Below are 24,341 nucleotides of genomic sequence, written 5' to 3'. Positions count from 1 at the left end.
CGTCACTTCCGGTCCTGGCCCCGCCCTCTAGTTCGCCGCTGTTCCGTTTCGCGTTCAACAATTTTGTCCCTATCCCCGAGCCGTCTCCCGCCGCTGCCATGGCGGCAGCTCCACCGCTCTCCAAGGCCGAGTACCTGAAGCGTTACTTGTCTGGGGCAGATGCCGGCGTCGACGGGGGCCCTGAGTCCGGCCGCAAGCGTCGGAAAAAGCGGCCGAAGCCTAGCGGGGCCGGCGGCAAGGGGTGAGTTGGCCCTGGCGGGGTGAGGTCCTCGCGGCCCGCCGCCCCTCACCTTCCCGCTCCGCCCTCGGCCCGGCTCTTGCTGGGCTCCTCGCCGGCGGCCCCGGCGGCCCCGCGCCCCGGACTGCTCGCCTGACCCTGCCTGTGCTCAGAGCCCTCTCAGGCCGCTGCTCGCGCCCCTGGGCAGTATCTCCAGTGTGTTCAGGCCGGGTTGTAACTTTTATTAGTCTTTTCCCGCCTTTGTAGCATTCCGTTCTCCCGCAGAAAGTCAATGTTGTGTCCTGAGAATAAAGGTGAAACGAATTCAAAGGCTCTGTGCTGGGATATTAGCGGCACAGAACCTGCCCGTGCGGGTTCTCCTAAGCCAAGGACTGGGGTCCTGACCTATGCTCACTTCCTGTTACTCCTCCTACTACTACCAACAATACCAACTCACGTTTATACCGTTCTTGTCATGTGCCTGGTACCGTTGTGAGTACTTTAGACATGATTTTATTTAAGAGTCATAACAGTATTAAGAAGTAGATATTTTTGCTATCCCCACTGTTCAAACGAGAAAACTTATGTGGCCTAGTGTATTGGGTTGAGTACTGTCCCTCCCCTCCAAACCAGAACCTTAGCATGTGACACTATTTAGAAGTAGGGTCTTTGCAGATATAATTAGTTAAGATGTCCAGTATAAACGAGTGTCCTTTTAAGAAAAGAGAAATTTGGCTACAGAAACAGGCTTAGAGGGAGAAATTACCAGGTGAAGATGGAGGCCGAGGCTGGACTGGATTTATGCAGCCGACAGAGGCTACTAGAAGTTGGAAGAGTCAGGGAAAGATCTTTCCCTGGAACCTTTCCTGGTGGACATTGCCTTGCACACACCTTGATTTCAGACTTGAATTCTCTGGACTGTGAGGGAATACATTTCTGTTGTTTTAAGCCACTCAGTTTGTGGTCCTTTGTTAGGCAGCTCTAGAAACTAATATACCCTGTAAAGTCAAATAGTTCCAAAGAACTAACCCATTTAGTTAGTTAACTCTTTGGTTCTTGCGTTATTCTTGCTGTCTTCTGACCCCTCTGACTTGTGTGGATTTCCTGGAGGCAGTGCCTTGTAGTGAAATTGTCTTGAGCTTTAAAGTAACATTGATCAGTCTTTCAGTCCTAGCTGTGCCACTTGATGAGTTGTGTGGCCTTGGACAAGGTATTTCATCTCTCTAAGCCTCAGTTTTTTCATCTTTAAAGTCACAGTAATATTGAATTATATCACTTATATTAAATGGTGGTTGTGATTAGTAATCTGGCTTTTCAAATAATAACTGTTAATAATAACGGTTTACATCATGGCAGTCATTATTCTTTGGACTCATTCATAGTTGATCCATGTAACAAACATTTATTGAGTACTTCATCTATCACAGTGAGGATGTCACTGTGAATGAGATATCACTGTCCCTACTCTGATGGAGCTTATAGTTTAATGGGGATACAGTCTTTAAAGAACTAATTATGCAACTAGTTGATTTATTTCCTTTGTGATAAATGAAAGTACTCCAAGAATGTGTAACAGGGATTCTTAGTTGGGAGAGGTAAGGGGAATAGTTTTGTAAGGTCTGCTCAAGGAATTTACATATATGCTAGGCTTTTAAGAATGACTAAGAGTTTCTCAGTAGAGAATAAGAAGAGTAGGTCAGGCAGAGGGAAGGAACTGAATATGTGAAACTGATATGGAAAGGAATTTGGCTCATTCTAGGCATCAGAAGATGACTAGTGAGTAGTGAATTGAGGAGACAGTGGTGCAAGATGAAATTGGCCATACTGGCAAAGAATGGACCGTAGGATCTTATAGGATTTTGAACTTTAGCCTAAAACCAGAGATGAATGTTTGTGGGCTGTTATCCAAGAATGATTCTTCTTTTTTTGGTCTTTTATTTTTCACCTTTAGAATGCGAATTGTGGATGATGACGTGAGCTGGACATCTATCTCAACCACTAAAGCAGAAAAGGAAGAAGAGGAAGATGATGGAGATTTGCCTGTGGTATGTATCTTTTTGAGGCTCTGAGGACTTTGAAATGCAAGCCTCTTAATCTCAGCTCCCAATGCAGGGTAGATAGTAAGGAGGAAAGTTAAGGTCAGAGAAGAGGTGACATTTTCCAGGAGCTATTTTAAAGTAGTTTTCTTTGATGATGCCTATATATAGTCTTTGTATATGGAGGGCTCTATCTGCCTAGAAGTAGGAACTAATCATAGAGAGACAGGATTCCTCAATGTCAGTGATAAAGAGTTGTGATTAGAATTAGCCATGGTTCAATTTGTTGGAACATACCTTAAAAACACTGTTCAGTTTCCATGAAAGGATATGTTACTTGCTCCTTTTATTTACTGATTGAACTAAGCTTTAAGATTGTATACTCTTGCCTAGGTACAGCAGGTATGTAGATTAGTAGAATATAGTATTTATACTTTAGAGGTCATATCCTTAGAATGGGAGACTGAATTTCAAATAATTTCAGCGATATGATGCATGTCGGAGATACAGTTCACATATGTTGTTTAGTCGCTAAGTTGTGTCTGACTCTTTTGCGACCTCATGGATTGTAGCCTGCCAGGCTCCTCTGTCCCTGGATTTCCCAGGCAAGAATACTGGAGTGGGTTTCCATTTCCTTCTCCAAGGATCTTCCTGACTCAGGGATTGAACTGTGTCTCCTGCATCACTTGCATTGCAGGTGGATTCTTTACCAGCTGCGCCAGTGGGGAAGCCACTCACATACGTGCCAAGTGCTCTTAGAACCCAAGGGAGCGAGCACATTTTTTAGCCCATGAAGATGGGAGATTCCTTGAAGGATGGAGATATCTGAATTGAGTTTTGAAGGATAAGTAAGAGCAAGGTGGTCAAAAGCATAGGTAAATAAGTTAGCATTGGTATGGCTATGGGACTCTTGCTCAGAATTGCTGAGAAGCAAGGTGGAAAGGAGATAGTTACGTCTCTGAACCATAATTTGCTCTTAGTAATGTAGAGCCTTTCTTTGCAGGGCTTTTGTGAAGATTGAGTGAGGTAATATAAGTAAAGCACAAAACAGTGCTTTGCTCATAGTTGTAGGTCTGTCATGTGGAAAGAGGATCATTTGCATCAGAGGTCAGAACTTGGGTGAATAGAAAGAAGTTACAGGAAGGTAGATACAGGTCCAATACAACCAAGAACTTTCTAGCCCCCAAATGCAGCGGACCACCTTGTAACATGAGTTCCCTGTCAGTGAATTGGTTCTCTGTCAGGAGGGACTACATGAGTGATCATTTATCAAGGATACTGTAGGGAAGATTCCAGACTTATTTGGGAATTTGGGTGATAGGAAATATGGTCTTATCCCTTAAAGATTCTATGAGTTTTTGTACATTTTCATGACTTCTTTTGGTGGAATTCTAGAAAAACTATCTTTGTGATCTACAGTAAAGCTTTCATAAAGAGTCCAAATCCCTTACTGGATTATAGGTATGACAGGAACCCTGCCTGGGTTTTTACTCTGAGTGGAGTGGTAAACAGGTAAAAGGAGTTTAGCTTTTAGCTTTGAGTGGCAGTTGTTACACCAGGCAAGTTAATAAAAAGGTTTGTAATAAAAGAAATGAACATCTGGAGGGAAATTGATGAGTCAGAGAAAGATCTATAATTAAACCATCCAGTGACATTCACATGTTTATGGAGCACATGTAACTGAGGACCACTATCTGTTTCTTCAGGGCTGTTTTGGGTCTTCGTGAGCCATGTATTGTTAGGAGTGGAATAGTCATAACTTCAGGTTCTTCAGATAGCACTGCTGCTTGGCTGGATCCTGTGGATTTCCTTCAAGTGTTGTTCTCACTTCCACAGGTGGCTGAGTTTGTGGATGAGCGGCCAGAAGAGGTAAAGCAGATGGAAGCCTTTCGTTCCAGTGCTAAATGGAAGCTTCTGGGGAGTGAGTTCCAGTAACAGATAAATCTGAATTTCTCATTAATGGGGAAAGACATTTATCTTTTTTTTTCTTTTTTCTAAAATTGAAGTATGGTTGATTTACAGTATTGTGTTACTTCTAGGTATATGGCAAAGTCAGTTATGCGTATATATATATTTTCAGATAATTTTTCATTTAAGATATTATAGGATATTGAATTTAGTTCCCTGGCCTGTACAGTAATTCCTCATGGCTTATCTATTTTATGTATAGTGGTTTGTATCTGTTAATCCCATACTTCTAAGTTAGTTCTTCCCCCTTCCCCTTTGGTAATCATAAGTGTGTTTTCTATGTCTGTGAGTATGTTTCTGTTGTGTATACAGATTCATCTGTGTTATTTTTTAGTTTCTACATGTAAATTCTGTCATATAATATTTATCTTTCTGTCTGACTTCACTTAGTATGATATTCTCTAGGTCCATCCATGTTGCTACAAATGGCAATATCTCATTCTTCTTCATGGCTGAATAATATTCGTGTGTGTGTGTGTGTGTGTGTGTGTATCCCACAACTTCTTAAACCAAAAATTTTGTCTTGCTGGGCACTTGAGTTGTTTCCATGTCTTGGCTTTAGAAATAGTGCTGCTGTAAACATTGGGCTGCATCTATCTTTTTAAATTAGTGTTTTTATTTTTCCCGGATGTATACGCAGGAGTGGAATTGCTCCATCACATGGTAGTTCTGTTCTGGTTTTTCAAGGAACCTCCATACTGTTTTCCATAGTGACTACACCAGTTTACACTTGGGTTCCCTTTTTTCCATTTCCTCTCCTACATTTATTAGTAGAATATTTTTTTAAATAATATGTTGTATTCCTTTTTTTGGTCATGCTGCATGACTTGCAGAATCTTAGTTCCCTGACCAGGGATCAGCCCCATGCCCCCCTGCACTGGAAGTGCAGAGTCCTAATCATTGGACAACCAGCAAATTCCCTTGGTAGACTTTGATGATAACCATTCTAACAGGTGTGAGGTGGTACCTTATTGGGGTTTTGATTTGTATTTCTTTAATAATTAGCAATGTTGAGCATCTTTTCATGTGCTTGTTAGCCATATGTATGTCTTTGGAATTATGTCTATTTATGTCTATTTAATTATGTCTAATTAAGTCTATTAAGTCTTCTGCCCATTTTTTGATTGGGTTGGGTTTTATTTTTTGTTGGTTGCTGTATTTGCAGGTACGTCCTCCCATTCCATAGCTTGTCTTTTATTTTGTTGATAGTTTCCTTTGCTGTGCAAAAGCTTTTAGTGTAATTAGGTCCCATTTGTTTATTTGTGCTTTTATTTCTTTTGCCTAAGGAGACTGAGCTAGGAAAATATTGTTATGATTTATGTCAAAGAATGTCCCACCTATATGTATTCTTTACTAGTTTTGTAGTTTTAGGGCTTACATGTAGGTTTTTGAACCACTTGAGTTTATTTTTATATATGGTGTGAGGGAATGTTTTAATTTCATTGTTCTGCATGTGGCTATCCAGTTTTCTCAGAACCACCTATTGAAGAGACTGTCTTTTCTCCATTATATATTCTTGCCTCCTTTGTCATAGATTAATGGACCATAGGTATATGGGTTTATTTCTGGCTCTCTATTCTGTGTCATTGATCTATATCCCTCTTTTTGTTCCAGGACCATGCTGTTTTGATTATTATAGCTTTGTAGTATAGTCTGAAGTCTGGGAGGGTTATACCTCCAGCTTTTTATAAATATCATGGGATTTATCAACTATGTGGATTAGATTTACTGTCAGGTACTTCCTAGGTGACGCAAGTGGTAAAGAACCCTCTTGCCATGTAGGAGACAGAAGAGATGCAGGCTCGATTCCTGGGTCAGGGAGATCCGCTGGAGGAGGGCATGGCAACCCACTCCAGTATTCTTGCCTGGAGAGTCCCATGGACAGAGGAGCCTGGTGGGCTAAAGTCCATAGGGTTGCAAAGAGTCGGACATGACTGAAACAACTTATCTCGCGTGCATACACCCTACAGATATCATTACTTTTCTCTGAGGGGTGGATTCTGGTCAGAGGAGCCTATTCTCCAAAGTAAAGGAGGTGACTTGTTTAATTCACCCATTAACAAATATTCATTGGATCCCACTCAACTTTTAGTTGTTTATATTTGCTTAGGGAGCTCAATGATAAGAGATAGGAGGAGAAGAGAAACTTGATTTAGTCACTCTGTGGATTTGCTATAAACATTTCATTCTGTTATGTCTTTGAATATCAAAAGTCTCAAACTGTTTCCATTTTAAAGATTGTTTGTGGACTCTGGAGTCAGACAGATCTGAGTTTGGATATTCATTTCACCACTTACTAACAATATGATTTTGGCAAATTACTTAGTCTTTGTGAGTATCAGCTTCTTTATCTATAATATGAGGAGAACAATATTTATCTCCTAGGCTTGTTGTGAGAATTAAATGAAATAATCTCTATAGACATGGGCATGCAGCAGGTGATCAGTAAAGTGCCGATCTTTCTTTCTTTCTGGTGCTCTTGCTGCTTTTAATAAGGAGCACAATGGCATAGATTAAGTAGCTCACAGGATTTCATTTTGATGTGGCACAGAATTGTTCAGTTTGCCTTTTGAGAGAAGAGTGGGTGCAAACTGTGAATTGCCTAAGTTAAATATCAGTGGGAGCTTCTCATGGAGAATTCCATACAAATAAATTTTGGGGACGAGCATTGGATTGGGATTAGAAGGTCGGGGTTCTAGCCTTTGTCTTCATCTTAGTAGCAATGACCCCTAGGTAGGAAACCACTTAGCTTCTTAGGGTCTCTGTTTTCATGTCTGTGAAAACAAGGATACCTGCCCTGCTTACCTAACAAGATACAACATGAAAAATACATTTAAAGTGCCTTGCAGATTTGTGACCTGTTAGGCAAATGTGAGCAGTTTCTCTTAGGATATTCATGAGTGCTGCTTTACTGCTGTAAAGTAGCTGTGCATACCTTTTGGGCTTTCTTAGTAGTTTTGAGATGTATCCTGCTGGGGTGTTTTTTGAAACTTTGGTTATAGGGATGACAGAGCATTTATGGGAATCTGATTCTTTGCTATTTGTGTTTAGGCCACAGTGAAGATATACCCTCACACAGACAGTTCTGTCATGACACCCCGGATTCATCTCCTCCTAGGAAGGTTCGTCATGACACCCCGGATCCATCTCCTCCTAGAAGGGTTCGTCATGACACTCCAGATCCATCTCCTCCAAGAAAGGTTCGTCATGACACCCCGGATTCATCTCCTCCTAGGAAGGTTCGTCATGACACCCCGGATTCATCTCCTCCTAGGAGGGCCTGTCATGACACCCCGGATTCATCTCCTCCTAGGAAGGCCTGTCAAGACACCCCGGGTTCATCTCCTCCTAGGAAGGTTCGTCATGACACTCCGGATTCTTCTCCTCCTAGGAAGGTTCGTCATGATACCCCAGATCCATCTCCTCCTAGGAGGACCCGTCATGACACCCCAGATTCATCTCCTCCTAGGAGGGCCTACCACAGTTCCTCAGATCTCTCTCCCGCCAGAAGGGCCCGTAATTGCTCCCCTGACACAGCTCAACCTAGAAGGACTCTTGACTCTCTGGATAGATCACAGCTCAGGAGGGCCCATCATAATTCCACTGACTTGGCTTCTCATGTTCCTCACTCACTGCCCAGAACCAAAAGCAGTGAAGCCCCAGAAAGCTCTAGCAAAACTTCTCCACATCGGAAGGGGCCAGGACCTTCTAATCCATCACTCCCAAAGAATAGCAAATATGAGTATGACTCAGACCTCTCTCCTTCACGAAAAAAGCAAGCAACATCCCATGTTGGAAGTAAGCAGCATGATTCTAAAGGTGAGCATTTGTCCACAGGGGGACTTATTCTCAGAGTGCTTTCTTTTGGGTCTTTTAGGTGCTTTACTGGGTATTTGTGGTCTTTAGAAGTGAGAATGGAGCTTTGGGGTTTTAAAAACTGGAGGGAAATGGTGAGAGGTTGGGCTGAGGAGAGTTAAGGATTAACAGTAGTAGGGTGGAAGTTTTTACGTATTTTTTTGTTCATTCTCCCCACCTCGTGAAAATACTACATGTTTGTTGCAGAAACTTTGGAATGTATAGAAATGTAGAAAAAGATCACACAAAATTCTGTCCAGTCAGAGGCAGTCTCTTGTAGCCAGTGTTCTTTTAGTCTTTTTTTCTAGTCATTTTTGATGTAGTTGAGACTTGTCTAGGCAGTAAGTAAGTGTTGCATGTGTAACCTTGCTTGGTTTTTTCACTTAGCATTATCTTTCCCTCGTCATAAAATATCTCTTTGTTAAAATATAATTTTTGTTGGTGTTCCATTAACCAGTCTCCTAATATTGCATATTTTAGGTTATTTCTAAACCTTTTCCTCTGTAATTGTATAATGAACATCCTTATACGTAAACTGTTGCTCTGTTCTGGATTATTTCCATATCTATTTCTAGACAGACTTCCTGGGAATTGAAGTGCTTTTAGATACGTTTCCTGGGAAACAAAGCAGAAATTGATTTACTGGCTCAGGGAGGGGTTCTTTGCTTACAGGACTGTTGGTACGCACTGCAGATCGCCTTTGGGGGAGGTGGTTTGTGATGCCTGTGTCTGTGGCTCACCTGTGTGATGAAATTTGTTTGCTCCATCTTTTGTCCTTAGGTACTGCTTTAATTTTTAATTCAAATACATTGTTATGTTTTAGTCAAAAGACATCAGAATATATTCTGTGTATGTGTGTGTGTGTTAGTCACTCACTTGTGTTTGACTCTTTCTGACCGTAGCCCACCAGGCTCCTCTGTTCATGAATTCTCCAGAAGAAGACTAGAGTAAGTTGCCATTTCCTCCTCCAGGGGATCTTCCTGACCCAGGTGTCAAACCTGGGTCTCCTGCATTCAGGCAGATTCTTTACCATCTGAGCCACCAGGAAACCCAGAATGTATTCTAGGTCATCTTAACTTGCTAGGGCTTCCTGGGTGGCTCAGATAGTGAAAGAATCTACCTGCACTGTGGGATACCTGGGTTCAGTCCCTTGGATCAGGATGATCCCTTGGAAAAGGGAATGTCAACCCACTCCAGTATTCTTGCCTGGAAAATTCCATGGAAGAGGAGCCTGGAGGGCTACAGTCCATGGAGTTGCAAAGAGTCGGCTACGATTGAGCGACTAACAATGGCACTGAGCCCTGAGTTCAGTTTGTTTTGGCCTCTATGTGTGGATAAATATGGCACAAATGAGGATGTTGAGATGTCTCGTGCTAGTCACAGTAACTAGTAACTTGGGAATAGAACCCCACCCATTGGTTTTAAAAGTTATCTCTGACTTTGCTCTTCTCCCTTGTCATGTGTACTTATGTTTAGGTTAGGGATAGTTCCTCACAAGAGGACTAAATGAATGTTGAACTTTAGCGTGGTACATTCTTTTTTAGATTCTGCCAAGGGGATTAAAATCTTTACTCTTCAATTTCTAGGCTCTTCCCCCACCCATAGGAAACATCACACAAGCTCTCCACCCAGGAAACATCAGAGTCACACCTTGGACTCTTCTTCCTACCCAGGTGACAGTAGGAAAACCTCTGATTCAGATCTTTCTCCCCCACGGTACAAACACAGTTCAGGGCCCCAGGATTCCGATTCCGATCTGTCACCTCCGCGGAATAGACCTAGGCATCGGAGCTCTGATTCTGACCTCTCTCCACCAAGGAGAAAGCAGAGGGCCAAATCTTCTGATTCTGATCTGTCTCCACCTCGAAGGAGTCAGCCTCTGGGAAAGAAGGTGAGAACTTAAGGAGCCATGTCTTGGTTTAGAGTAACTCATCTTCTAGCTCTGTACAGGTCTCAGAGATCCAAGCCGGAGAAATCTAGCGCATAGCACCTCTAGAGCTCTTTTCTTCTCTCTGAACGCAAGACTACCTAACCCAGCCCAGGGGAACTGGCAAGTAGCAGATTTCCTAAATAGCATCTGCCTTTATATTCTCTCAGTTCCACAAATCTCATTTTAATAGTTTAAACAAAACTTTCTATTTCTTATGAACAAACTGAGAATGTAGTTTATAGAATGGAGTTAGGAGCATGAACTTTATGTCAAACCGATCACACATGGAATTCTACTTATGTGAGATTTGAGCAAGATACATAATATCTCTAAGTCTCAGCTTCTTCATCTTTAAAATGTAGATGATAGTAGTACATACTTCAGGATCTTTTGAGAATTAAATGAGGTAGTGTAAGTAAAACTCTTAGCCCAGGGCCTGGGACAAAGTAAGCATTTAGTGTAAGCCATTTACTATTATAAATTGGACTGTAGGTCTTTGTATCCAGAGTTTAAAGAGAGACATTTAAAATATAAAACGACTTTTAGAAATCACATCGCCTGGGAAGTAAGTGTTTTGTATTATTTTAAGTCTGTGATGAAGGCTGAATTAACAAAATCCACATGAACCCCAAGTAATTGTGTTGTAAAGAACACCACCACTAGTACAAAAATGTTATTCCAAAAACCAAGAAAGAAAAAGAGTAAAAAGAAATGTTATTCTAGTGAGTTGGTTAAGAAAGAGCCTGTGATGTGCGTGTTACCTCCAACACAGACTTTTCAGGTAAGTCTCCTCTAGTCCATGTGGTCCTGGTAGGGTGGACCAGTCAGTCCCTAACCCAGGATGTGGGGAACGGAGTGAGGTCAGTGTTTCAGCTGGACCCCGTGACATTTGTATGTATCTGCTTAGTCCATGGACAATTTAATATCAATCAGATTTTAGCACATTGCTTTTTTTTTGACCATGTCACATGGCATGCAGGATCTTTATTCAGTTCCCCAACCAAGGATTGAAAACCACTGGACTTCAGGGAAGTCCCTAGCACATTGCTTAAGGATATTAGGATATAATTTATATACATTGATTGCGGGGTGGTTTATTATTTTGATACAGGGTGGGTTTTAGTAAAAAGTTTGAATTTGGCCATATCTTGTCATTATCCTGAAATACAGCCACAATTTCAGGTTTGAAATTGGTAGGTTTGCTTGACTTTGTGGTTTAAAGGGAATATTTTATCAGTGTTCATCTCTACTGAAGGGCTCAGAGCTTGATAGAGGTTTCTGAGCAGGTGACCTGAGAGTCTTCATGTATGCAGTTTATACGCTGAAAAGTCCAAGATACAGATGCTTAGCCTACCCTTTGGCGCAGATGGTTAAGAATCAGCCTGCAGTATAGGAGATCCGGATTTGATCCCTGAGTGGGGAAGATTCCCTGGAGAAGAGAATGGCTACCCACTCCAGTATTCTTGCCTGGAGAATTCCATGGACAGAAGAACCAGGCAGGCTACAGTCCATGGAGTTAACAAAGAGTTGGACATGACTGAACGACTAAAACTTCCACTTTTTTCAGCCTTCCCTTTAGTAAATTTTTGGTTTGTGTTTCTGTTTGCTCTTAAACTTAACAGTACTGTTAATTTTCCATGAAATTCAGTTTTATTTCTTCTATTTTGCCAATCCTATGTTTGATAATGAGAATATAAGATAGTGTTTTTGGTTTGGTTATTGCTGATCCTCAGACATAACTGTGTACGCCCACAGAGCCTGTTGCCACATTGTCTCATTAATGTTGGATGCTCCCTTTTCCATTGCCTAGGCTGCACACATGTATTCTGGGGCTAAAACTGGGTTGGTGTTTACTGACATACAGCGAGAGCAGCAGGAGCTCAAGAAACGGGACCAAGAGACCATGGCATTTGAAGGTAAAATTGTGAAAGTACAGAGAACAGTTGAGGCTCATGTAGCTTTTACTTTTTAAAAAAGATAGCTAATTTATCTGATATTTAAAATTTTTAATTGCTATCAAATTTCAGCTCTGATTTTCTGCTTTGTTTTAACTTCTCATTGGGTTCAAGTGGATCTTTTCCTTCTTAAAAAATGTTAATTTTCAGAATCATTACCAATATGCACTTAGATGTTGGTAAGGACTACTTGTGGTCTGGCCGTGAAAGTTCTTATCCTTCATCAGAACGCTAAGTGGTTGATTTCAGCTGTTAGAATGTTATTTCTGATTTTGACACCTTTTTGTTTATCTTTAAAAGCATACTTTTCCTTTGCAGCTGAATTCCAACATGCTGAAACTGTATTTCGAGATAAGTCTGGTCGTAAGAGGAATTTGAAACTGGAGCGTTTAGAGCAGAGGAGAAAAGCAGAGAAGGACTCGGAGAGAGATGAGCTGTATGCTCAGTGGGGCAAAGGGTAAGAGAGCCACTGAAAGGAACACAAGACTGTGGTTACTGGAGGAAGTAATTTCTCTACTCTCCTGACCAGTTAGTTCATTGTTCTGCCTTTACAGCTGTTTTCAGGACTGGGAACTTCAGGGTGCCCAGTCTGCTTCCTGCATACTGACGTATTTCACACTTCTGGTTGGTATTCTGGGAATGGTACCTTTTTCAGTATTTGCCCTAGACTGCTAGGAAGAGGAGGCTCTTCACGTGTAGCAGTATGGTCCATCTCAGTGTAAGAGTGGAGATGTTAAACAGGATAGCAGACACTCCTGGTTGTTTTTGTCTAGGCTTGCCCAGACCCGGCAGCAGCAACAAAATGTGGAGGATGCAGTGAAGGAAATGCAAAAGCCTCTGGCCCGCTATATTGATGATGAAGATCTGGATCGGATGCTGAGAGAACAGGAAAGAGAGGGGGACCCCATGGCCAACTTTATCAAGAAGAATAAGGCCAAGGAGAACAAGAATAAGAAAGGTGAGCCTTCTGGGATCATCAGAGATAGAGGTGATGTATGTGAAGAGAGAGAATCATTAGAGTGATGATACATAAATACGTGCAAAGAAGGCTTTCCCGTATAATTTCAGATTCCTTGTATTTGGGAATTTAAGTTGAAGTCAATCACAGATTTCTGTATAAAATTTTTTTTCCTCACTGTCATTCAGCTCTGAATTAAATTACATAGATAACTAACTTTTCTCTCTCTCTCATCTTTAGTGAGACCTCGCTACAGTGGCCCTGCACCCCCTCCCAACAGATTCAATATCTGGCCAGGGTATCGCTGGGATGGAGTGGACAGGTAAGCCTGAATATTTCCTACAGTTTTGTTTTCTCTTCCTTGTAACCCTAACCTTCCCTGACTGTTCTCAAATCATTGTACACTCTGCCTTATTCTCTGCTCTAATTACAAGGTTAGTAGTGTGCAGTTTACTCGCTTCTGTTTCTCACATCCCATTTCCCATGCTCATTACACTCCTCTTTTCCTTTTCAAAGCTTTTTAAAGTTCTGGGTAAATAACTGAGGTGGTCCAGATAGATACCTTTTTTTTGATGTTGGTCACTTCTGGTGATATTCTGTAAGGTTTAGAGAGGATTGAGTGATGGGTGCTAGTCTGTAGCCTTCTGTATATTGTATCTTTAAAGTGTAGCCCTTGAACCTTTTCTTCACTGCCTTAGGAGTGAGTCTCTTGTAATGTCGCACTGACCCCTACTGCCTTATCTGTTCACCTACCCACGTCTGTACCCACATACACTTAACTTTCTGTATGCTATCGTGGGTGAATTGTATGTGCCTCTATCTGCAGTCAGTCCCTCTACTTCCTGTTAAATTCCATCTCTTGCCTGCTAAAGGACATATAGTTCTATCATGTAGCACAGTGACTTTCAAACTTTGTAATCTCAAGACCCTTTTATACTCTTAAAGATTATTTAGGACTCCAAGAAGTTTTATGTGGGTTATATATGTTAATATTTACCATATGAGAAATTAAATAGTTTTAAAAGTATTTATTTTAAAAAAGCCATTACAATAGCATATTTACCCTGCTTTTAAAGAAAAATAACTATATTTTCTGAATGAAAAAGTGAGAAGAATAGCTTTGATTTGCATTTTTGCAAATCTCATTAATGTCTGGGCTAATAGAATACATTGGGATTTAGTCTGTTGCAATATGTTTAGTTGAAATATAGGAAGAAAATTCAAATTTATACACAGGTAGTTAGGAAAGGAAGGTGTATTAGATTTTTTTTAATATTCCACAAAAACTCAATAAGTTTCTTAATGATTACTTGTAATATGGAATCAGAAACCATATCAAAAATCTTTTCATTCTGTTAGATTAAAATGTATTGGTCCTTTTTCTACTTTGTCTTGATCTTTTACTCATGCGTGACTTTATAGCATCATCTACTGTTCATTGATTTGCTGAGTTTTTCAGGCCTTTCAAATGTTGACATATTTTATGTACAATATCAGATAATGATTATATACTAACATTAACTTTGATCTCATCACAGAAAATCTTTAAATAACTAGAAGCTAAAGGAGTCCGTGGTAGTTTGTTACCATATTACCAAAGCTAAAGTTTAAAAAAATTCTAATGTATGCTCTAAAGCTCCAATTTTATCATTAGCAACAACCCAATATTATATCAGCCACTTTCCTTGAAGCGAAGGTCACTTCATACAATGGCTTTTTGTAGCTTCTACCAGATTTTGAACCTTGAGGAATGAGTCTTCTGTGAATATAGACAGTGTTACTTCTTCCTTTCCAATCCAGATGTCTTTTGTTTCTTTTTCTTGTGCTATTACACTAGCTAGAGCTCCCAGTGCATATGTTGAGTGGAGGTAGTTAAAGCAGACGTCTTTTACCCTGTTTCTAACCTTAGGAGGAAAACATGCAGTCTTTTTACCATTAAGTTTTATAAACTGTAGTTTTTTTGGTGGGGGGATAAATTTCCTTTATTGAGTTGAGAAATTTCTGTTCCCAGTTGGCTTAGGAAAGTCTTTTTTCAGGAATGTATGTTGGATTTGTTCAAAATATTTTCTGATTTTCTTTTTGGTTCACTCTTTGACCCATGAATTACTTAGAAGTGTGTTTTAGAATTCCAAACATTTAGACTAGTCTAGATATCTTATTGATTTCCAATGTAATTACATTGAGGTTAGAGAATATACTCTAATATTTTGAAAATAATGCTATAATTTTTGATCTTTTTAAATTTGTTGAGACATGTTTAGTGGCCCAGTATATGGTTTACCTCGGTGAATACCCCATTTGCACTTGAAGATAATGTGTATTTTGCAGTTGTTTGGGGGTAGTGTTTTGAAAAAATATTTGTATTCTATCTGTTTTGGAATAGTTTTATATATATAGTAAATCTGCAAACATTTCTTATACATACCTTATCTAATTTTGTTACCATATTATCATGATACAGTAATCAAATCTAGGAAACCAACATTAGCATGTTATTAGTGTACCAGACTTCATTTGGACTTCATCAGCTTTCTGTGAGTTTTCTTCTTCTGTTCACAGATGCCTTTCCGTGCACCACACCGTGCTCAGTGTCCTGTCTCCTCTGTCTCCTGCTCTGCGCCAGCTTCTCGGTCTTTCTGCTTTTTGTAACCTTAGCAGTTTTGTGGGGATACTGTCAGGTGTTTTTGTGAAATGTTCCTTGGTTGAGTTTGTTTGATGTTTTTCTGATGGTTAGCCTGGACGCTATGGGTTTTTGCAGAGAATTCCACAGTAGTGAAATGTCCTTCTCATCACGTCGTTTTAGGGGTTACATGATACCCACATGACATCACTAGTAATGTTAACCGGGATCACTTGGTTAAGATAGTGAGTGTTTGCCAGGTTTCTCAACTTTAAAATTACTCTTCTTTTTCTTTTATACTCTCTGCTTTGGAAGTGAGTCGCTGAGTTCAGCTTATACTTGGAAGAAGAACTATGGAAGAGTATCTCCGTGTATTATTTAGATATTTTCTGTAAGGAAGATCTGTTTTACCTCCCCATTTATTTGTTCAATCATTTATTAGTATGGACTCATGTATATTATACTTTGTACTGTAATCTAGTGGTATATTATTTATTTTGTTGCTTATGTTATCTTTTTTGTTCCATTCCTTGAATACTGGAAATTCTGTCAGGTGTCCCTTTTACTGCCCCAGCCATTTCCTTTTTGAGCATTCTTTTACTTCCTTATACTTTTTCTGCCCCAGCCCTAAAGAATTGCCATTTCTCTAAGAAACCCTGGCAGCTTTTAATGGAGAATGGTATTTGGAAACCAAGATATAACTGCTAGAATGCTTATTATTACTGAAGTGTCATTGCTTCTAGATCCTCTCAGCAGACAGAGCTAGGTAATGCATGTATAGTAGTCTGTATGTGTGTATACACACATATCTATAATTGTTTCTGTGTCCATCTGGAAGTATGTTATATATATGCATATATAAATATGAGTTCATACTGATGTAACTGACTCTAACCAAGTATTACCTTTCTTTTTTCTTTACCTATAAATTCTCTCCCCAACATTGAGAAAGGGGCACCCACTATCCACTATTCATTTTGCTCATCCCAAGATGCACATAAAGCAATTTCAAAATTGAGAAATTTAGAAATGAGAACCTCATTTACCATCTAATCATGGATTTATGTGTAGTTCTTTCATGTGTAGACATAAAGAGTCAGTCCCCTCCCCACCCCCAGATATCCTGGGTAATTTTTTTCTTTTATAATTTACTTATATTAGTGTTTACTCTTTTTGGTGTAAGTTCTGTTGGATTTGACAAATGAGTAGAGTCACCATTTTAAAATTTCCTGTGTAAGTCACCTTTTAGTTACTTATTCCTCCTCCACCAACCCATTGTAATTTCTGCTCTTGTTTTCCATCCCTTATAATTTTATCTTTTCCAGAATGTTACATGAATGGAATCATACAGTATGTAACCTTTTGAGTCAGACTTTTTGAAAGGCAGCTATGGTAACCAGTATACCACCAATGCTTGAGTCAGACTTTTTGCACTTAGCAAAATGCATTTAAGATTCATCTGTGTTCTTGAATGAATCAGTACTTCATTCCTTGTTTATCACTGAGTAGTATTGCATTGTATGGGTATACCACAGTCTGTTTATTCCCCAGTTGAAGGACATCTTGGTTGCTCCTGGTTTTTAACATTGTGGATAAAGCTGCAGTAAACAATCATGTATGGCTTTTAATGTGGATACAGTTTTCAGTTTACTTGGGTAAATACCCAAAAATTGCTATTTTGTTTTGTTGAGATTATGTTCACTTTCATAAGACACTGCCAGTTGTCTTCCAAAGTGGCTGTATCATTTTACATTACTGCAAAGGGTGGGGATTTCTGTTGCTCCATAACCTATCCAGAATTTGATATTGTCAGTGTTTAGATTTTAGGTGTGTGGATTTAGTTTTGAACCTTAATTGCTTTGTTTTCCTTTCAGTTATACCTCTGCAATTTTTTTTTTTTTTTTTTTAGTTTTTGCTGTGAGGATTACAATATATATCTTTAACTTATCATAGCCTAATGACAGTTGTAATTGTTCTATTTCACATGAAATGTAAGAATCTTGCAACACTGTATTTCCGCTTAATCTGTTTTTGTTACTATTATTTTCATGTTGTTGTTCAGTCACTCAGTTGTGTCCGACTCCTTGTGACCCCATGGACTGCAGCACACCAGGCTTCCCTGTCCTTCACCGTCTCCCAGAGCTTGTTGAAACTCATGTCCATTGAGTCAGTGATGCCATCCAGCCATCTCGTCCTCTGTTGTCCCCTTCTTCCCCTGCCTTCAATCTTTCCCAGCATCAGGGTCTTTTCTAATGAGTCGGCTCTTCTCATCAGGTGGCCAAAGTATTGGAGCTTCAACTTCAACTTCAGTCCTTCTAATGAATTTTCAGGATTGACTTCCTTTAGGATTGACTGGTTTGATATCTTTGCAGTCTAAGGGATTCTCAAGTGTCTTCTCCAACACCACAGTTCAAAAGCATCAATTCTTTGGCATTCAGCCTCCTTTATGGTCCAACTCTCACATCCATACATGACTGCTGGAAAAACCATAGCTTTGACTAGATGGACCTTTGTTGGCAGAGTAATGTCTCTGCTTTTTTTTTTTTTTTTATGTCTCTGCTTTTTAATATGCTGTCTAGGTTGGTCATAGCTTTTCTTACAAGAAGCAAGCGTCTTTTAATTTCATGGCTACAGACAACATCTGCAGTGATTTTTGAGCCCAAGAAAATAAAGTCTCATTGTTTCCCCGTCTGTTCGCTATGAAGTGATGGAACCAGATACCATGATATTAAGTTTTATGAATGTTGAGTTTTAAGCCAGCTTTTTCATTCTCCTCTTTTACCTTCATCAAGAGGCTCTTTGGTTCTTCTTCACTTTCTGCCATTACAGTGGTGTCATGCATATCTGAGATATTGATATTTCTCCCAGCAGTCTTGATTCTAGCTTGTGTTTCATCCAACCCAGCATTTTGTGTGATGTATCTTGCATAGAAGTGAAATAAGGAGGGTGACAATATACAGCCTTGACGTACTCCTTTCCCTATTTGAAACCAGTCTGTTGTTCCAATTCTGGTTCTAACTATTGCTTCTTGCCCTTGATACAGATTCTCAGGAGGCAGGTAAGGTGGTCTGGTATTCCTGTCTCTTGAAGAATTTCCCACAGTTTGTTGAGATCCACATAGTCAAAGGCTTTGGCGTTGTCAATAAAGCAGAAATAGATGTTTTTCTGGAACTCTCTTGGTTTTTCTGTGGTCCAGTGGATGTTGGCAATTTGATCTTTGGTTTGTCTACCTTTTCTAAATCTAGCTTGAACATCTGGAAGTTCTCGGTTCATGTACTGTTAAAGCCTCACTTAGAGAATTTTCAATATTACTTTGCTAGCGTGTGAGATGAGTGCAATTGTGCGGTAGTTTGAACATTCTTTGGCATTCCCGTTCTTTGGGATTGGAATGAAAACTGACATTTTCCAGTCCTGTAGACACTGCTGACTTTTCCATATTTGCTGACATATTGAGTGCAGCACTTTTACAGCATCATCTTTTAGAATTTTAAGTAGTGCAACTGGAATTCCATCACCTCCACTAGCTTTGTTCATAGTGATGCTTCCCAGGGCCCACTTCACATTCCAGAATGTGTGGCTCTAGGTGAGTGATCACACCATTATGGTTATCTGGATCATGAAGATCTTTTTTGTATAGTTCTTCTGTGTATTCCTGGCACCTCTTCTTAATATCTTCTGCTTCTTTTAGGTCCATACCATTTGTGTCCTTTATTGTGTCCATCTTTGCATGAAATGTTCCCTTGGTATCTCAAATTTTCTTGAAGAGATCTCTAGACTTTCCCCTTCTGTTGTTTTCCTCTATTTGTTTGCTTTGTTTACCTAGGAAGGCTTTCTTATCTGTCCTTGCTGTTCTTTGAAACTGTGCATAAAAAGTACATATTTTCATACATATTACTTTAAAAATATAATAGATCCCATAATACAGTGGTAAAATTTTTACTTTGCAGTTGTGTATTTTTAAAGAAACTAAGAAAACCAAAGAAAAAAAGTGTAGTTGTTAGTATTTGCTCATATAGTTACCGTTTCTGGTGGTGGTCTTTTTTTCTTAAAGAAATTAGGAAATTTTATTATTCCTTCAGTGCAGATCCATTGGCAACACATACAGTTTTGTTGAAATGAAAATGTCTTTATTTTACCTTTTTTTTTAAAAAAAAAGCTTTAATTTTAGAAAAGTCTTGGACTCAGAAAAACCTGAAAAAAATATTATTAGTGTACTCTTCAGCCAGTTTCTCCCAATGATAACATCTTATATAACCATAGTACATTATCAAAGCCAGGAGGTGGCATTGGCATAGTTCTGTTAATTAAATCAGAGAACTTTTTCTCACCTTCATTGCTGAAGGATTGTTTCACTGGCTGCATTGGAGGAGGTTATTGAGAGGATGTGACCACTGGTTGACCCATAAACTGGACGCAGGCAGTTGGAGGCCCTTATCTCTCTCCTGTCCTTGGAACGTACATCATGCCTACTCTTCCCATACTGTAGCGTTTTCAAGGATGCAACCTTGAGAGAATAGGGTGTTGAGATCGTCTGGACTGAATATGTGACTGAACCCATAAGGGCTCTGTATAAACATTTAAAGTTCTGAGAGGCAGGTACAGAGATCTGTTTTTTGGTGGGGTTGCCCAAGACAAAAAACCTTTTATGTAAATTCCCTTGCTTATTAAACCTGCCACCTGCCAATCTGGACTGGTCTGCCTCTTTCTTTGGTCTTTGCTTCTCCATGTATGGGAGCCAGTTTCAGATTACACCCAGGAAACTCCTGAGGTTTCAGACCAACACATGGAACTCTGGATTGACAATTCTAGACTTCAGTGACAGCTCTTTAAAGATCTTTCATCACTTTCTGGCCACCGTTGTTTCCAATTGGAAGTCAATTTGTTTCATTGTCCCACTGCCCCCAACCTCAACATACACACATTATAACATATTGGTTTTCTCTGGCAGCTTTCACAATTTTCTTCTGGTCTTTGGTTTTCAGCAGTTTGATTGTGATGTACCTACCTATGGTTTTTCTTTGTGTTGATCCTTTTTTGAGTTTGTTGAATTTTTTGATTTATGAGTCTGTGCTTTTCACATTCTGCTATTTTTTTGCCCAGTTACTATTTTTTTAAAACCACTTTCCCTTCTTCAATTGTACTGTTTCCACTATTTGATATTGTGTCACAGTTGTCTGAAGTCCTGTTCATTTTTCTATCATGATTTTCCTCTCTGTTCTTAAGATGAAATAATTTCTATTGATCTCATTTCAAGTTGATTGACTCATCTGCCATCTTCAGCTTATTAGACTCATACACTGAATTTTTTGTTTCAGCTAGTTTATTTTTCAACTCTAGAATTCCCATTTGACATATTTCTCTGCTGAGATTTCCTGCCTATTCATTCATTGTGAATCAATTTATTTTCCCTTGAGAATATTTATAATTCGTGCTTTGAAGTCCTGTCTGCTAATTGCAACATTTGGGTTATCTCAGCATTGGTTTCTATTCATAGTTTTTCTTGAGTTTGATCACATTTTACTGTTTCTTTACGTATCTGGTCATTTTAAAATGTTATGCTGGACATTATGAATGATACGTTGTGGAGACTTTGAATTCTAATAATTCCTTTGAGGTGTGTTGATTTTTATTCCAGCAGACAGTTAACTTGACTGTATTTGAACTCCAAACACTTATCTCCTTCATAGTGGGCAGCAGCTGAGTTCCTGCTCAGTTCTTTTAGTTTCCAGCTGCTGCTTTTTCAGGGGCCCATTGGGGTTCCCCCTGCGCAAGCACAGGTTAGCTGTTCGCCAAAACTTTGGGTGCAGTTTGTATATAGACTGGGGGTTCGTCCCTTTTGAAGCTTCCTCCTGTTCAGTGTTTTGTTACTGGTTTTCTGGCTGCTCTGCCCACTGTGCTCTCATACCTAAAGCCAGTAAGCCTGTGGCCTTCTGCCTCCATGAGCTGTGCAGTTTGGGAAGTGCCCTCCAGCAAAAAGCTTCACAAATCTCTTCCCACAGTAAACTCCCACTCAAGTTCTGCCTGCTTTTGGTCACTCATGCCTTCAAGTACTTCACATACCGTGTCTTTATATTTTGTCCAGATGTTATAATTGTTCCCTGAGAGCAGGTTAGTCTGCTTGAGTTCCCTGCCGTGATTGGAATCTGCGGTGCTGCTGTATGTGGGCCTAAGGCATCATCTTCTGTCCCTCAAGCTGCCATCTAAACCCAGAGCTCTGGTTCCTGACACTGGCGAGTACTGTCAGGTTGGCTGTGGCTTCAGGCTTGTTTCCTGCTTTGGTCTGCAGGATATTGTCTGTCAGCTCTTTGGTAGCAGGAGGATTTTTCAGAATACTCATTTGCTGTATAGCCAGAAGTAGATCTTTTTATAGCCACAACCCTAAAGATATTCCCTGCTATATTGAGTTCTTTTTTTCCTCTATTTTTTTCAAATTTCTGGACCCAAAACTTACAACTCTCCTTGACCTGGTTTTTTACTGGTATAATTTGTCTCCATCTCTCCCTGTAGTTTTCCTACACTTTTCATATTTTCTCCTAGAGTTTTCCTTTTTAGTTTTCTTTCTCACCCTTGCTTTATTTCTGATTATTAATTCTTTCATTGCCTTTTCTACTCTTGTCTATTTTTGCCAAGTGAATATTTCTAGAACAGATCTATAGTATGTTGTAGTTAGGAAAATCCATAAGGTCAGTTAATCTAACTTAACATTATTTAAAGAGAAACTGAGCCCCTGATAAATTTCACAACTTACTTAAGAGTTTTTCAGCTCGCCTGAAAAAGCTGGAATTAGACCTGGGACATCTGATGCTTTAGTCTAAAGCTCTTTCCACTGTAAGTTCTTTTGCAGTTTGCTTTTTTGATTCTATTTAGGGTTATGTTTGTTATTCATAGGACCTTTGTTTGTATGATCATATTATTGTTGATTCTCTTAAGTAGTTATTCCTCAGGCAAGAAGCAGTGGTTTCCTTGGGCTCTAGAACACCATGCATGCTTCTAAGGTTGGAGATGATGCCATTCTTAATAAGCTTCCCTTCTTACTGAGCCTTTCATTACTCACCCAACTCATCCCTTAGGTAAGGCCTGAAGAAAGGGGGAAACCTGTCATCCCCATCACTAAGTGTTCAGTAACAGTGCACGTTATAACATGAGCAGCTGTGTACTAGGTGCTAGGGTCTCACAATTAGTAAAAGACGGTCCTGGAGCACGCCAACTCACTTTGTCTCTACAGAAGAAGACAGACGAGTAGATAATTTCAGTGCTGCTTGCTAAGTATTACTATAGAGGGTGTTCAAGATGCCTTGGGAGCACAAAGGAAGAGTAGATTCAGTCCTGGGAGATTGTGATCAGGGAATGAATGCCAGCTCGAGGAGGTGATACATGATACATGAGTGGGAGACCTGGGTTTGGTCCCTGGGTTGGGAAGATCCCCTGGAGAAGGTAAAGGCTACCCACTCCAGTATTCTGGCCTGGAGAATTCCATGGACTGTATAGTCCATGGGATCACAAAGAGTCAGATACGACTGAACGACTTTCATTTCGTTTTTCATTTCATGTGTGTATATATATAACTGGTTCACTTTGTTGTATACCTGAAACTAACACAACATTGTAAATCAACTATACGCCAATGAAAAATTTTTAAAAGAATTTATCCTTGCTATGTGAAATCTAGGCTTTGCATTCTGGCCTGTAGTGCTCATTATGTTGTGGCCTCTGTGTTTTAGCTCCAGCCATGTAACTTGACTTTGGTTCCTTGCGTGTACCATACCATTTCTTATTTTTGTGCCTTTGTCTTGTTGCTCCTGCTGTGCTGTGTGCTGAAATGCCCTCCTGACCCTTCTGACTCTTTGCTTCACTCTGTCTTTTCAGACCTAGCATAAGGACCCCCTCCATGAAGCCTTTCCTGATCATTCTTGTCCACTCCGCTTCCAAGCTAAGCAAGGTCCCCTTTCTGCTTCTGTGATACCCAGTGCATATTTCTACCATAACCTGTGCCTTTTGTTTTAATTATTTGTTCAAATGTCAGTCTCCTCCACTAGTCTGAGTATATCAGGACAGGTGCTATATTATACTCATTTTCATGACACAGTACCTAGTATAATAAGAATTCACTAAATGTTTGTGTAATGCATGGATAAAGTATAATATATAGACATCAGTTGAGAATGAGTTGGACCTTTAGAGAGTGGTAAATATTTGAAACAGTTGTCAAAATGAATGGGAAAAAGGCTCTGAACAAGGACTAATAAAAGGGTGGATTATGTATTTTGTCTTTCTGATTCTGTTGCTTATGTCTTAAGTACTTTCACTTTCCTTTTTGTTCATTAGATTGTGAACTCTTCTTTATTTCAAACATACATGTTCAGTTCAGGATTCTGGCTGATCAGTATCTCTTGATTGCAGATCCAATGGATTTGAACAGAAGCGCTTTGCCAGGCTTGCCAGCAAGAAGGCGGTGGAGGAACTTGCCTACAAGTGGAGTGTTGAGGATATGTAACTTTGCTGAGGCTGTGGGAGTGACTGTGGGTTGTGATAGTGGACATAGAGCAGCTGTTACAGACATTCAGCTGTAACAGTCGTCTATGCTAATAATCAGGGCCACACAGACCAGCAACTTGTTGAATGCCAATTTTGACTACAGAAGAATATTTGAGACGTAATATTTGGACGAAGGACCATACATCTCAGGTGCGCTGACACTGCCGGTTGCTGGCTTTCAGAGGAATGTTGATTTCTCTGTACAGAGCTTGTTCTTGGTTAGGGTATTTCTTTTTTAATAAACACACATTTATTTTTTTAAAATAA

General features: G+C 39.8%; 1 protein-coding gene across 1 annotated transcript; it reads left to right on the top strand.

The window, feature by feature from the left end:
• Positions 1–53: 53 nt before the first annotated feature.
• On the top strand, positions 54–24,341 carry BUD13 (BUD13 homolog). Its single transcript, XM_061145061.1, has 10 exons — positions 54–241; positions 2,169–2,262; positions 4,090–4,174; positions 7,273–8,040; positions 9,663–9,967; positions 11,817–11,922; positions 12,280–12,418; positions 12,735–12,919; positions 13,160–13,241; positions 23,940–24,341. Exons 1-10 carry the CDS (start codon positions 99–101, stop codon positions 24,031–24,033), a joined length of 2,001 nt encoding a protein of 666 aa, XP_061001044.1. The 5' UTR covers positions 54–98; the 3' UTR covers positions 24,034–24,341.

The sequence above is a fragment of the Dama dama genome, chromosome 1, assembly GCF_033118175.1.
Source record: "Dama dama isolate Ldn47 chromosome 1, ASM3311817v1, whole genome shotgun sequence".
NCBI lineage: Eukaryota > Metazoa > Chordata > Mammalia > Artiodactyla > Cervidae > Dama > Dama dama.
The sequence above is the reverse complement of the archived record's forward strand: the minus strand, read 5'-3'. Positions and strand labels throughout refer to the sequence as shown.

What these genes read in the sequence shown, in the direction of transcription:
- BUD13 (XM_061145061.1), top strand. Translation starts at nt 99, where the DNA reads ATGGCGGCAGCTCCACCGCTCTCCAAGGCCGAGTACCTGAAGCGTTAC. An exon ending in GTCAGCCTCTGGGAAAGAAG is followed by an intron (nt 9,968 to 11,816) that starts GTGAGAACTTAA and finishes TCCATTGCCTAG; the next exon opens with GCTGCACACATGTATTCTGG. An exon ending in AGAGACCATGGCATTTGAAG is followed by an intron (nt 11,923 to 12,279) that starts GTAAAATTGTGA and finishes TTTCCTTTGCAG; the next exon opens with CTGAATTCCAACATGCTGAA.